Here is a 15,804-nt window from a genome sequence, read left to right as displayed (position 1 = left end):
TTCTTGATTTTTTTTTCTTCCTCCTGCTGCTCACCTGCCCACCGGAAACTCCAATTAGAAATGCTTTATGGCCTGCTTCGCCTCATTACAAAGTTTTGCAGCTTATGCTAAAATTCTCTCTCTTTACTATTCAAGATGGGTTTATTTATGAGAGGCGTCTGCTCCATGAAAGAGGGTTTTAATTACACTTGGAAAGAGTAAATTTTTTTCATGTTAATGAGCTGAAGTATTTGTAAATTTGTAATATTTATCTTATCTAGACATAAAAAGTAAATAAAATAAATTAATAAAAAATTATTGTTAAAAGTAAAGCTAAAAAGAATAAATTATAAAAAAGAATTAATTCACACAAGCATTCAACAACTCAAACCACACCATTGTGAACATTATGGTTGAGGTCAAACGATATTACGAAATCTTGTCCAGCCAACAAAACCTTAAAAAGAGAAACATAACATAACTGATGAACAATAAGATCAATAACAAAGTTTTTCACTGAAAAAAAAACACAGAATTAAAGTAATAAAAAAAATATATATACAATTTAATAATAGTAAAGCCGACTTCTTAAATTCAGAGGAAACTATTCTGAAACCGCACATGACCGAGAAACTGCCAGAAAAACGCCAGAGCTCTAATTCTCACTGTCTAAACTCATTCCACTCCAGGATGTGAAGGGTTCTCATTCCTCTCTCGCATAATTAATTAGCAACGTGCGAGCAAAAAGCACGCAAAGTCAGATAAATTATCCACGTCTCTCCGTTTGCGACTGTCAACTCAAAACTTCAAAAACCTACGTCAAGTGCTGTGCAATGAGTGTTTGCACTCAGACGACTCGGGCAGCAGAGGAAAGAAAGTCAAATGAGGAGAGACGCGCACTCGGCACGAAACTTCGCCGAAAGTTTGTTCTCTCGATTTCAATTAGAGGTTCTTCGGTTCTTTGATCTTCTGCCCCAAAACGCCGTCGTCGTAAAACAGCTTTACGATAATGCCTGCTAAATATTTGGTGCTTTCAATCAGATTCAAAAGTCCTCCTGGGAGCAGCCGAGAGCCGCTTTTCGCGAGAATCACACGCGGCCGGCTGCCAAAAATCTTAAAACCGTCAGTCTCGGCGAACACCTGTCTTGGTGTTTTATTTCTTTGGCCGGTGGTTCGTCTCTTTGGCCCACCTACCTATCACTCGGGCACGCTCGATAAAACGCGAACGCCACTTCCTCTCCGTCATAATTGAACCTGTGTGCTTGCTCGTGAGGATTTGTAAATTTTATTTTCGCCGCGAGACGAAATCGGCCGCTGACGCTTGAGAGGAATGATGCGCTTCATTACCAATTAATTAATCGCCCCCGACGCAAACGCTTTGTTTTTGCGTTTTTTGCCGTCTGTGAATTTATAGTATTGCGCGTTACTCGCCGGGGCGCAACTTTCGCAATGGGAGGGAAGAATGGAGTCTTTGTGAAGTGCTTTTAATTTAATGAGATTCATCAAGAGCCTCTTTTAACAAAATTCTATCTGTTTTTCTAATTTTAAATTTGAACAAGTTTAATTAGTTGATTCAAAATAAAATAAATACCTTTTCAAATTTTATTCCTGGCAAAATTATTTATTTTTATAATATTATACTACTTTAAAACAATAATTTTAATAAGCAATTTATTTGTTTAGAGAGCCAATTAATTAATAAATATAATATTTTGAACAATTGTTAGAAAAAGAGAAATCAAATTTATTATTCCTGAATGGCAGCCTTATTCTCATCTTTCTATTATTAGGCCTTTGATCGTTGTTAGACCAGGAGATTATTAATTCCATGATAAATAAAAAATCTAAAAAAAATCGTTATTTTATATTTGAATTGTTTAAAAAAAACCAAAAGCAATATTAATGAAGTTTATTATTTAATATAAATGTTATGTTATTTAAAATTGTCTAATCAAACATCGCAAATAATTTTTTTTTTTAGATATCCAGCGTTTATTGAACATAACTTACTTCGACATTATATAGTTAAAAAGTACAAAAAAACCTTTATCTATAATTTGAATTTGTGTGGTATTAGTTGATTATACTTTGCAATCCTCTCCTCTCAATGGAGCAAAATGTCACAAGCTTTTGACATTCGCATTTCCGTTCAAATGGTCGAAAAAAAAATCACTTGTCGGGTTTGGCGAGCCGCAGGGCGTGCATCGGTGATATATATTTTTGGCACGTACAAATTGTGCAAAACTGTCAAACCGGCTGCCACACAAATGCAAAATTTACAGACGCCTGAATGGCGAGTAACCGGCACTCATTGATGTGTGTGTGGGGTTTGAAGGCGGGTAAAAAATGTGCTTTTTTAAATTCACGGAATTGGCGACCGTGACTTCTCATATTTATTAAGTCGGAAAGGAGCGACCAAAATATACACTCAAGCTGCGCGCGCGGGTGTGTGTTTTATTCCCATAAATGTACATGTAGTGTATGCCTGCGAATAATAATTCATTATTTTCGCTGCTCATGATACTCTCAATGGGAAAGAGCGGGAGATCAAGTGCCTCTGCCATATAATATACGTGCTCTCTCTCATGCAGATTGTTAATTTATTCCGCTCACTCCGCACTCAGCACTCGTGCCAGAATGCGCCCTCACCTATGGCAGTCGCAGCAAATCCCTTTTCTGCCACGTTTATTATCCCGCACACGCGGAAAGAAGAAGCAACGCAGAGGTGGCTTGCGAGCAAAATAAACTTCTTCTTCTTCTTCTCTTTTCGCTAATATTTGAATTTCAAAGCAGATGAAAACATTCAAAATTTATTGCAGCGCACACGAACATAAGCCAAGGAGGTATTGCAACTTTGGAAAAAGTAATGTAAATAAACCTGAGCATATACAACGATGTTGAATAAATATTGCATGGCATATCTTCAAAATATTCCTTGCGAATTCAAAAGTTTTCTTTCTGTATTGCAATATTATTCCTAGCTCCCTGTCAGTACTATCTATGCTATTGCTTTTTTAACCAAACGTTTTTAGTCAAAGGGAGGTTTTGGAATATTTAAAGAATTACATTTAGTCATTGTTCATTGTTAATATCACATTCAAATCAGAAAACTTAAATTTACAGAACAATAGGTAAACTAATGTAAATTGGACAAATTTAGTATAAATTCCAATAAAATTAAAATTATTCATATATTAAGAATAAATTTGGTTACTCACAAGAACCACTTCTCTCAGTTCTCAGTATAAAAAAAAACATCAGGATAGGAACCCAATTGTATTTAAACTCTATGTATTTATGTTATGCAATAGTTTTGTTTACGAAAGCAAAACGACTTTTTGCTCAGTATGGTTCACTGGCGATAAACGCACCGAGTTCTGAATTGTGCTGAATGAGAAATAATGGGAAACGCTTTTTATCATCATTACCGCAGACTCGCTCTGCCCATACACAATGCGACGGAGTGCGTAATAAAAAATAGTTGTGCGCATTTCACAGTTGTTTGGACACCCAAACGAAAATGCGTTTTCGCACGCGCCATTTATCAAACTTTTGGCCGGCTGCTGATAACGAAAGTAGCTCTCGATAAAGCTGCTGTTCCGCAGTCATTACAATGCGCCAAAATGCTAACGATTTTTACAATATAAACAACTGATCAATCGCGATAATCAAGAAGAGATTTCAAATCCAATAATTCCATTCACCAAAAATATCTCAATTTGATTTTGAATAAATTTTTTTTCGTTTTTTGCATGGTTTAATAAAATTATAATACTCAAAAATATTTGCTGCAAGCGAGACATATTTATTAATAATCTGTTTAAAATATTTTAGAGGTAAAAATTATATAAATTACTTCATGCGAGTAAAAAATCTGAACTCCGAATTTTTTCTTCCTTCTCGCTGTTTTTATTCAAAATTTATTTTCATTCTTTTTTAAGAACACGTCTCATAATTTTTATGAAAAAAGTCCGCCTCAAGCTTCCACTCCGGTGGTACTTCTTCTCCTCGTCAGACGTACTTTGTCTCCCCCGTCCCTTCAACTTTTCACATATCTCTGTGCGGTCCACCCCAACCGCGCCCGCAGCGTTTCACCCCATTAACACGCTCGCGTTATCTCTTGTGTCGCAGGTTGCAGCCTCGTGTTCAACGCCGAGCGTCCGGTGCTAATCAGCAGCAGACACAACGACTCAACCACGCCCGTCCACTGCTCCTACGTCGTGCACACACCCCCGGGCACCCTCGCCGGACGAATTTTCCAAGTCAGTCTCGAGCACTTTAACGTGGGACACCGCACGGTCAGCGGGGGCGCCTGCCAGGACGGATGGGTCAAGATAGGCGACTCGCTTTATTGCGGCGGAGGAGTTTCGCCAAATACGTTCCTGCTCTTTCCAACCACTGAGCACAACCCGAGGATCAATGTGGTAGTTCATCCTGGCGGAAGGAACCACGATTTTCAAGTAATTTATTATTTATTTTTCTCTCAATTATCTTAATTTTTGTAACACATCAACCGAAAGTAAAAAATGATCTTTTTCAATGTTCAGTCAATTTACTTGAAAAAGCATTAAATTTCCTTCATTTCATCTGAAATTTCAATCAATTTTTAATTAAATATTTTATATAAGCGGTAGATAGGCAACTGGCTCAACAGACTTGCGCTGCCGGTTGTATAACTATTTTGCTTAAAAAAACCAAAATATTCTGCTCACTTTATTATAAATAAATTTATTGTTCAGAAATTTGTACATAATTTATTAAGAGTCCAACATTCCCTAAAATTTTGAATAATTTTTTAGGCGCGAGTAGAGCTCCACTCTCAACTAACTCTGCAAGAGAAGCACCACCAGATGATTTTGGTTACGCCTGGCAAGAAAGTGCAGTTCACCGAATGCGACCGCAACTTCAACTGCCTCGAGTACCCAGGGTACTGTCAGGTGACCTCACCTTCCTACCCTGGAGCCTACCCTCGACCTATGAACTGCTCCTACCACCTTAAATCACCAGATTCAGGAATCATCATCGGTGGCCGTTATGAATTGTTCGAAGTCGGTGGAGGTCAGCGCCTCCACTACGGGGCTGCGTGCGAACTGGACGACCACCTGGAAATCTACGACGGCGGCGAGTTGGTGGATAAGTTTTGCGGCAGGGCCAAGAAGTTTCCAAAGATTGTTTCAAAAACTAGAGACGTTACAATCAGGTATGAAAATCATAAACTGAATATAAAATAAAAAATAAAAATTACAATGAAAAGTTTAAACTTTATAAAAAATAAATTATGGGGCATGGGGGACATTCACTATAGATATCCTCCCCGGCTAGCTATACTTATAACATGGTTTTTATTACATATTAATTTATCAAATTATTGTGCATATCCAGCTTTACAACTGCTTTACAATTATTTTTATTCTATAAAATAATAAAATAATATGAAATTTAATAATTATAACAATTGATATTTTCAGTGCAATACATTAATTAAAAATTTTAATTTTCTCTTCTGAATTCAGGTTTGTCTCTACACACGCTGGTCCTCCGTCCAGAGGGTTTGCACTTAGCATTGAGAGGTCACCACCTCACCTTGCCGACCACCAATTTCGCTGCTCCCAAACCTTTAAAGTTGGCTCGTCCATTGACTACCTAAAGTCGCCCCACCACTGGCTGGCGCCCAAGAGCCACTGCTCCTACCACTTGGTCACAAAACCAGGAAAGCAAATATGGCTCGCCTTCAAGACCCTGAGGACCAGGTCAACCTGCTCGGAATTCGACGATCGGGTTCAAGTTTGGGACGGACTCGAGATGGTCCTTAGCGTCTGCAAAAATCACACTCTGAACTTTCCGGTGGTCAGCAAGTCGCACCAGTTGAAAATAGTGTACTTCAGTCCTGCAGGCACCTTTGATGCCAGCAGCAGGCTCTTCTTCCACGTCAGGTTCACTTCCGTGAGCTCCATCGAGACAGGACGCCATGCACGGGGCACATGGTGTGACATAGAATTCCTGCCAAGCCGCTTGGGAGGACCATTTTCTCTGCTGAATCCAAAGGAAATTCTCCTCGAGCCACCCAAAATGCCAAAAGTTCTTATTTGCAGGTAAGCAGTATGACTTAAAAAAAACATAACTTTTTAATAAAAAAACGAAAATATATATTCTTTTGTTTAATTGAAACTTGAAACTTATTTGAGTACAACTGAGTTTCAAGTAAAAGAATATATATTCGATTTTTAAATGAATATATAAATATTATTTAAACAGAAAATATTGAAATTTTAAAAATTCATGGAAGCAAAATTTATTTTCATAAGTTCCTAAAGTTTTTATATGTATTCTTAATACTTTGGCGATTTCTTTATAATATGATTTAACTTTATATACATTTCATTTATTAATTTTTCAAGCAAGGAAATAAAATTCAGCTTTAAAAATCACAAACTTTATCTAAGAATTTTGTTTTCATATTATCGAGATCAATGAAAAAAAGTGCAAAATAGTAATAGTATTTTAATAGAGTAATTAAAATTAAGTTGAAAAGTTTTAATCCCACTATTTAAATTGCGTCATTGTAATATTTTTTTATTTAATTGTTTGCAGGTATAAATTTAAAGCTCCGGAGGGGTACACAGTGCGTCTTAATCTAAACCACGCTGTTTTCGAGCCTCTCTTCAAATGTGTAAATTCAATCTGCGACCCCAATCTAGGGCACAACGCAACCTACGACAGGCTGCTCATATCAGAAAAGATCGAAACCATCCACCTAGGGTGCGAATGCGGCGGAAGGATGGCCGAAAAGCACCACCACGCGCAAATTTATCATTCAAGAGGGTCGGAAATGCTTTTGCAGCTAAAACTGCGGCTCAACCCTGAGCTTCTAGAGTCTTCCATGAAAAACTCGCCTGAGCTGTACCAGTTCCAGGGCAGATATCAATTCGTCCCTCCTGACCCCGACCACCTGCACTGTGGGCACGGTGAAATAAACGCTCCGAATGCCACCTTCTTTTATTCCTCCTTCCAGTTCCCCATAGTTGACAAGTATGTAAACTCGCCGATTTTGTGCCAATGGACGGCTCAGGGTAATATCTCGAAGATCAGGGTCGAGAAACTGAGCCTGGCGAAAGACTGCAGAAACAACTTCCTCCAGATGAAAATCTCAGGACGGGTACACAAATTGTGTCACGATTCGCAAAACTGGAACTTGACTTTGGAGGAGCCCATAGATCAATTTGAACTCTTCCTTGTGGCAAGCAAGGGGGCTCCCCAAGTGTTGATCGACTGGGGTTCAGGTGAAGAGGAGCCCGACCCTGAGGAGAGTTACGATATTCTGACGTTGGTTCTGCTAACAGTTTCCGCAGCCATTGTTACCATGAGTGTGGCGTTGATTGTGGTCATGCTGGTCTGGAGGACCAGGACCCAAGTTTGGACAGTTTGGAGACACAAAAGTGAGCAGAGATACAATACAGTGACCAGACATTCAACCTATTGGTAATATATCAATATCTAAATATCAGTATTGTTAAAAAAAAGGAGCAATAAGTGTCTCTGTGTACTTAATTCAATCTCATGCCAAAATTATATCATATCTAGAATTAAAATGTGGATTTTGAATAAAATATTAAAATCCTAAACTAGTGAATAAAAGCAGAATTTAGATGAAAATGTTTAAAATAGAGAATAATTATGTATGAAAAAATGAAAATAAATCAAATAAAAATTGATTGAAGTTGTTGATGTTATAATCATTAATTTAATATTGCGTTAATTTATTTATTGCACATATTTCGAAGGAAATCCAAAAGGATTTTTAAATTAAATATAAAATTCAACAGATGATACAGAACGGAACCTATGAATTCGCTTCACCTGAGATGCCAGTGACCCCTTAGAGTTGCAATAGTATTTGAAATGAGACTTTTCCTCGTTGAAATACATTCGAGAATATTACGCAAGATCGCTGACTTTTTCATTGCCTGCGATACTTTTCTCACGCCTTTTTGCCGCCAATTGCTGTTCAAATCGGCTAATCAGCAGACGAAGTCTGTTCTCAAGGACCAATAGCCTTCTTTCATGTTCGTTGCAAACTTAACAAAGTTATCACGCTCATTTTTCTTTCATAATCTTTGCCAAATTAGCATATATAATTCAAATTATTTTATGATTATTGAAATAAATAATAAAATTATAATGAATTTTTCGAATAACAAGTAAAAAAAGAAACAATTCTAGCTAAATTAAATTATATTAGGTTGGCAAGGTTGTCACTTCCGAAATGACGTATTTGTTTTGATGGTGACTAATTTATCGCTGACTGGATGTAATCTTTGTTTCTCTACTATAAATAATCAAGAGTGCAGCGATTGTCAGGGATTTCGCAAGTCGGCTCGAAGCGCGATCATGGCCGGCGAGTACGGCTTTGTGCATTACAAGCGGCAATTCAACTGGGTTAGCAGCGACAACAGCTACCTTTCCATCCAGCAGGAACCTGATTTGCCCCTGTTTACTGCAGCTCCGAGATGTCTGGCCGAGCTACGCAGCCATTGGGTACGTTCTTTCTAGAAATTCATCTTTCACACTCGAGAGATTACCCACTCCAATTTTCTTCATAACTTTCTCTCTTGGAGGAAATTACTAACCAGAACTGTTTTGCAATTTCCAGGCTTCCGAAGCAGCCCAAACCCAGAAGGTTTTGAGGTTCAGTTGCGTCCACGAAACCAGTACAGGAGCAAAGCATGAGGTGAGAAGCAATTTGGTTGCTATGGGCTTAAAATATTGCATCAGTTGGCGCACCACTTTAACTCTTTAACTCTCTTTAGCTACTCGGAGCTGAATTTTAAGTGCATGGGTTTCTGTCGTTGGGTTTAAATTTAGAATATGTGGCAGCGAGTGGAATCTGAATGAAATGCATTCCAATGGCTTTGTATGCATGTCTAGAGAATGCAATTTACGTGCACACAAACAAAATTAAATTTAGAGTCTCGACCTGCATTTGAGGCTAATTTTAATCCTGCGTAGAAAGTTAAACAGCTGTTTAATTAATTTGACAAATTTGTTTACAGTGGAGTCTGGACTCGGAGGACGCGTTCATTAATGCCTTAATGGTCAGTACATAATGATAATTCAAATTAAATCAATTTTATTCAATAATATTTCAAAATTTTAGCTGGTTAATGCTGGAGAGAAGGTGATTTTGACAGTTGATACAGCAAGTGACACAACTTCCTCAGAGTCAAGTGGTTCGTTCCTGCCGAGTGGCAGTGGCATGGATAAGAAGCCCCCTGAGTGGTTCCTTTGTTACATGAAAAAAGTAATTTATTATTCTAATTAGAATTTAAAAAAGATTATTTGAACCATGAATTAAATATTTTATGATCTTTAAATGATCGAAGGCCGAATCACTCAAAATAATTTTTTAAATTTTAGTTCAGAGCTGAACTCATGGAGGAAATAGGTCAGGTGATTGATGAGAAACTGAGCCACAAGCACCATCGCCACCATGGTCCTAAACCTGACCACCATCACGGTCCCAAACACGAACATCACCATGGTCCGAGACATGATCACCATCATGGTTCGAGACATGGAGCCGTTCACAAAGAGATGCTTTCAACAGCAGACTTCAAGTGCATGAAGATTGAGAGGAAACTTCAGAAGTTGCAAAGCAAGACACAGAAAATGAGCCTCGAGTTGGATGACGTTCCGGAGACTTCGCAATACAAGCACAAGGGTGAAAGGAAACTTGGCCGCTTGAGCAGGAAGATGGAGCAGTTGGAAAGCAAACGTTGCCACATCATGGCCAAGAAAGTCTCCAGGACGGTCCTCGAGCCCCGCGAGGAGCCCACGGCCTCCGCTCCGGTTTCCATGGAGCCGCAAATCATGCCTATGGAAAGTTCCAACAATTCATCCATTGAGAATGAACGACCTGCTCGAAAGTACGACGCTGCAATTCTGACCGAAAATAAACCTGTTTTGGAGAGAAAGTTGGACAACGGAAGCATCTTTTCATACCAGTGGGTGGTCAGGAATGTTGGAGAATTGCCTTGGGATGATAAGGTTATAATTGAGCTTCCATTTTCAAATAATAATGTACTGACAGACATCTTTTATTTTCCAAAAAAAAAAAAGATTTAAAAGTGTCACATTAATTCAAGTTATCTGCCTAGAAAGATAAATTTAGTGATTAATTTTTTTTTTTTTCAGACGGAGATTCGTCTTGCTCATGCTTCTGCTGGAATGTCTCTAAGTGAGCACACCATACCTGCACCAAAACTGCAGCCTGGAGATTGGGACAAAATTGTCATTTCATTTGAAGTTCCTGGTAAAATTCACTCATCAACATGAACTTTAAAATCCTATATTACTTATTCACAGCCCGACCTGGACTTTACGAGTGCTACTTCCACTTTTTCCAAAATGAAGACCGGTTTGGCCAGGTCCTGCGGTGCTCCTTCTCTATTGATCCCATTCAAGGTGAGAAAGAAGTTGCGAGCACACCTGTGTCTAGTAACACACTAACTCAACATCCATTTGTCAAAGGTCAGTCTAGCTTCATGCCATTTATTAATCAATATTTGAATGTGTCCTCATTGCAATATTGTTATTGGCACCAATTTAGAAATCCAAGAGGCAAATTTGGCAGGAAGCGTGATTCAAGAGAAAGACAAGGGAGAGTACGAGAGTGATCTTGACGAAGAGGATGACGACGATGATGACAGCTCCTCAGACTCCTCCGACTCAGACTTCGTACATGTGGACGTCCCAATGCCACAGTGTTATCAGTACCAAAAGGACAAAGGTGAAGGCTTTTTTAAATAACAACATGTTTCTTACTGTTTTCTAACCTAATTCAGTATTGATTTTTTATGATAGAATTCTCATTTATAATTTTTGATCTATGTTCCAAATTTTAATTTTTTATTTTTATTTAGACGATGATAAAGTAGAAAAGGAAAGTAACCCTTCCTTGCCAGGTGAAGAAGCCTCTGCACTGTCCACTGTGTTGATTCCCTCGCTTCGCCCCGAACTATCTCTGAATCCGACAGACCAGTCATGCAAAACACCACCCACAACGCCTAGAGAGGCAGAAAGTGAGGCAGATGAACCTACTTCGGACACAACCTTGATCAAGTACCCGATGCATGAACTGAAGGATATGGAAAATCGACCCGTCTTTCCGAAACACTCTCAGGTTTGTGCTCTGTTATTTTATGCATATTGTGTGGAGAGTGCAAATTTGTTTTGTTCAGAGGGTGGATGATGCGGAGAGGGAATCTTCGCCCGTCCACATTCTGCCTGAAACATTGGTGACTGGGGCTATGAATGTGGCAGCCAAGGCCTACAGCAGTGCCGAGGCCATTATGAGGAGCTTGCAAGGCTCCACATTGTCATCTTCTACAGCTTTTGTAAGTGCAAGGCTGTTGTTTTCTCGTCCAATGCTTTGTCGTATCAAATTGACTGATAGGAGTGGGCCATGAGATTTGTTTGTTTGTTGAAGAGCCTTTTTAGTAGTAGATTTTTGTGGCTACTCTTATATGTCCTATTGCAAAGTATATTTTAGCATTTTTTCACAATACATTAATTATTTTATGAAAACCATGTTAAATTTTAAATACATTTTTCAGTCTGCTGCCCACGGAGCTGCTTTCCTTGGGCCAGAACCATCTCCACGAACAGCCCCTGTCCCCACTCCCCGTGCTGTTTCTGAAGAACCTACTGACCCACGAACGCAAAATCTGATTACTCTGGCTGATATGGGATTCTTCGACGACAGACTTAACGAGCAATTGCTGGACCGCTACAAGGAAAATCTGCAGGAAGTTGTGGCTGAGCTCATTCTTCGCCAGGGAAGAAGTGCACGCTAAGGATGGATTTTCTTTTGGGTTTAACTTTTATAAAATAACAGCACAGCTCTGTCAGCAGATAGTATATTCGATATTATAGAAAAATATGAGTTAGTTTCAAACTTCCTGTATACTTAGTTTCATGAAGCATTAGCATTACCCACAGAGCATTACTATGATTTTTTAGAGCAGGGATGGCTTCAGTGATAACAGTTTCCCCAATAATGTAATCATTAAGCTGCATACACACATTCTTCAATAGAACTTGGTGCATTGCTTATAAATGTGATCGATACCAATTTTGATTGATACACTATTTTAAGTTTATTTTTCTGCTATTTTAGATGTTTTCGTTAAGGTTTCTTCGTATTATTTTATTGTCAACTAACAAAGAGGGTTATAAACAGGTTCAACTACAATAATGTTAGAACAAAATCACTGCATAACATCTATTTGTTTCAATACTTACTTAGAATATAACTGAGGATGAACAGTGGAAAGGAATCACCGAAATAAATATTGAGAAAATGAAAGTAAACATTTTTTAAATATTATAAAGATCCACATGGTAATATGTAGCAATATTATTTTGATCAGGAAAGTTCTATAGATAAATTCGTACTATTTTCTAGGCAAGGCCATTTGGAGGTCGAGTCATAAGGAAAAAAATAGTGAAAATTTCACCAGGAACGTGTCAAATATTTATTTTAGGCATATAAAATGACTCATGAGTAAAAGGATTTTTATTATGAGAATGAAATTCCTTGATTATTTATTCAAATGGTGGCATCACACCTTTAACAGGAAACCCGCCTCTTTCAGATTCCTGAAAAATTCAAAGTATTCATGACTGCAAAAAAACAAGGAAAGGAAAGCGCTCTGTGCACATTAAAGATGGTGTTTCCTTGAGGTCATGCAAGAGCCGAGGTATTGTGTGCGATTTGACACCTCATTCATTTCCAACCCACCGGGTACCGCGAGACGTCCCATTTGCGCATTAGCAGTGCTCCAGGTGATCACGCCGCGCACTGTTAAGCCATTCATTGGCCTATTGTGTATGACAATTCACTTTTATTGTGGTGCTAAATGCGGGCAGGCAGGTGGCGTGATTTATTGGTCCAGAGCAATGACTCGGTGTTTTCGAGAACAACCGATGTGCCACTACACTAATTGCAAGAACGAAGTCGTTAACTAATCTGCGCAGTTAAATATATCTGGACGGTTAGCTATAAGAGAGTGTAGAATTTGTCATTTGAAATTTTGAATATATTATTGAAAAAAAAAAATGTAAATTTTAGCTCAAATTTAACCCTCTCATTAAATACAAGAAATTTATTGAATAAGCAGTTTTACATATGAAAATAATTAATGCTTGTATGTTATTGGTGAAATCTTACAATTATAAGAATTATATCGAACTTAAATAATGATAAAAATTTAGCAATTTTTGATACACGCATTCTTAATCCCTATTAATTTAATGTTGTTGCTTTCAATTGTATTACATTTTTTTTTTAAATATTCAATTTCCCATACATTAATATTTTCCAGCTTTCCCTCATTGTAAGAAATACTTCAGTTCCAGCATTTATTTCTTTTTTCTTTTGGAAATATTGAATTCCTTATATTATCCTAAACAGATGCTGTTATTTTTGTTGTCGTGTGTTAGTTGTTGGGTCACGAATCGATCTGATCACGCAACAGAAAACGCAAGCAGAGAATAATTTGATAATTCAAAGACACAATTTTCAAAGAGCGCCGCACCTGACAAGCCGCGCGAACACAAAAGGATGCTTGCTGCTCTCTCGCGCGCTGCGTTTATTTGTACTCCATTCAGGCCGCGGCTGTAAACTGCTTCTACGTTCACCAGCGTTAAAGTATACGTACGTGATTTGGGATCGATTGAGCATTAACAGATTTATGGCTTGCAAGGCAGCTCGTTAAGAAATCCTATAAATTGGACGGGCCGCGAGTACAAGTGTCTGGCTGGAGATTAATTGTCAGTGCAAATTGGTAGCTTTGCAAAATGTATGTATAAAGCTTGTATTTTATTCAAGCCTTAAACTTTTAAAAACCTAGTATATTTTTCATATTCAGGAATAAAAATAAAAATTGAACATTTAAAAAAAAATAATAATAACAACATACCCAAACCCAAGAAAGGAACACTCCCCTGACATTGTTAATTGGAAAAGAAAATAATTCAAAAAGAAATTATTCGCCCTTTCAGGAGTTGAATTGCAAAAATGACATGCTGGTTTGCACTTCAACCCCTTGAAACTGCAAAGTAATTGTGTTTTCAATTAATTTACAATGTAAAAATTTTAAGGTAAGAAATTGACATTTTCTTAAATTAACATGTTTATTTTATTTTATTTTTTTTTTTTTAATATTTTAGCGATTTTACGCTAACAAAACAGATTATTTTCTTTAAAAATATTTTTTTATGCGTTTCCCAGTTGAATTGTTTGGGTGCACTACTTTTTTTATGTGTATAATTTTAAAGTCCCCATAAATAATTGTCACTTTCTCTAATTTTGTAAATGAATAACCGTTATTTTTCAAGACAAATAATCAAATTTGTAAAAGAAAAACCGAAATTTCAATCTTACGTTCACAACGCGAAATGTAAGCAAATAAAATTTCCAATGTTTATTAACATGATTCTGCGTCCATCAATTCGCGTGCACCGAGGTTGTATCGCAACTTTTCTCTCTTTCTCTCATTCTTGCACAAGTTATAAATCAGGAGTTTATCGAAGGAAAGTGTGTCTGGTGAGAACCTCTGTGGGGTGCCATCATCTTTCATCGCCCTTCTCCTACATTTTCGAGAAGAAGTCGGTGCGTTCCGGGAGGTAAGAGCCGCTGACTGAAATATGAGCAATGTCTGCCTCGTTAGTTGAGACCAATACATAATGTCGCGCCGGCGATCGGCCGGGACGCCTTGTGGGCGATAAATTCCCTGTGAAACAGGCACCCGGCACGGAAAAATTCTCTCGTGTGCCCGAAAAGGCAATATTGTTGCCTGGTGAAACTGAAGACTTAGCCGGCAATATGGATTGGATTGCTGTTTGTGATTAATAAATTCGTGGTTAGCCACAAAACCAACCGATTGCTTTATGGAATTTTGATAAACCCAGATATTCTCAAAACGCAGCGACGTGAGAAGAAAATCGTATGGTGTGTTTGAAACGCGACACCGCCGAGTATTTGGAAAGTTTATTGCCTTTCTCGCAATTTGAAATTAATTAACCCGCGAGTTTGATTGCCGCCGTAAAAAGGCACGAATTATTGGTCACGCGCCGCATTTCGTCAACTCGCATTAGCACCGATAAAGTCGAGAATTCATCCTCCAGGATCTTTACTATTTTTTTCCGCCGACGACAAAGCCGCGGTGTGCGAAAAACGTACTCGCGGCAGGTGTCCTCGCATCCGTACGGCGCCGCGATCAGGTCGAAGCAACACTTGACCTTGCCTCACTTGAGCGGAGGAGCTCATTTTATTTGCCCCAAAGGACGGCCACTGACCCTGCAGAAATATAGCCGAGATTTCAAAACAAAGGCCGCTCCCAATGTATGCAATGTCACGACTCCTGCAACAAAGCAGGTGGAGTAATCAAGATGAGGATTAATTTTGGCATCTCGAAGTTAAAAAACAACCATAAGAAATATAATTTCTGAAGTTCATTAAGCATTGATTTAGGTTATTTATTTAAAATTTATTCACCACCAACTGGAACCAAAGTTTTCCTTCAAAAATTGAATAATTAAAATACGCGTTTCAAACCATTATAATGTCAGTAGAACACACATTTTATTTGAATTATAAACTGAATAAATGCTGAATATTAGATTATTTTGTACTTTTTTTATTCGTGGTCTTTTTGTTGATTAATTGTTATTTTATGAATCTCTATTTGTAATAAATCGATATATTATATTTACGTTTCTAGAGTTTTGATCGAAAATTGAATTAAACACCACTCTAACCTAAGA

At 37.9% G+C, this 15,804-nt stretch overlaps 2 protein-coding genes across 4 annotated transcripts in view; both read left to right on the top strand.

Annotated features, from left to right (window-relative positions):
- Window positions 1-7,724, top strand: part of LOC132198231 (uncharacterized) — a 58,926-nt gene extending 51,202 nt beyond the window's left edge. Inside the window, exons 2-5 of the mRNA XM_059622130.1 lie at window positions 4,111-4,439; window positions 4,779-5,179; window positions 5,493-6,071; window positions 6,571-7,724. Of these exons, the coding sequence (XP_059478113.1) occupies window positions 4,111-4,439; window positions 4,779-5,179; window positions 5,493-6,071; window positions 6,571-7,462 (2,201 nt within the window). The 3' untranslated portion in view covers window positions 7,463-7,724. The remainder of the gene's footprint in view (window positions 1-4,110; window positions 4,440-4,778; window positions 5,180-5,492; window positions 6,072-6,570) is intronic.
- A 526-nt stretch (window positions 7,725-8,250) lies between these two features.
- LOC132197579 (uncharacterized) lies at window positions 8,251-12,352 on the top strand. 3 transcript variants are annotated; one of them, XM_059620934.1, is made up of 11 exons: window positions 8,251-8,514; window positions 8,630-8,707; window positions 9,030-9,071; window positions 9,134-9,277; window positions 9,394-10,023; window positions 10,171-10,288; window positions 10,342-10,440; window positions 10,586-10,765; window positions 10,899-11,158; window positions 11,217-11,372; window positions 11,592-12,352. In XM_059620934.1, exons 1-11 carry the CDS (start codon window positions 8,260-8,262, stop codon window positions 11,829-11,831), a joined length of 2,202 nt encoding a protein of 733 aa, XP_059476917.1. In that variant the 5' UTR covers window positions 8,251-8,259; the 3' UTR covers window positions 11,832-12,352. The 3 variants fall into 3 exon arrangements, with proteins under 3 accessions (XP_059476917.1, XP_059476916.1, XP_059476918.1); XM_059620933.1 differs by having other exon boundaries at window positions 10,342-10,506; XM_059620935.1 differs by lacking the exon at window positions 11,217-11,372 and having other exon boundaries at window positions 10,342-10,506.
- The last annotated feature ends 3,452 nt before the right edge of the window (window positions 12,353-15,804 follow it).

This window comes from Neocloeon triangulifer, unplaced genomic scaffold (genome assembly GCF_031216515.1).
Source record: "Neocloeon triangulifer isolate White Clay Creek 2 clone unplaced genomic scaffold, ASM3121651v1 ptg000012l, whole genome shotgun sequence".
NCBI lineage: Eukaryota > Metazoa > Arthropoda > Insecta > Ephemeroptera > Baetidae > Neocloeon > Neocloeon triangulifer.
The sequence above is the reverse complement of the archived record's forward strand: the minus strand, read 5'-3'. Positions and strand labels throughout refer to the sequence as shown.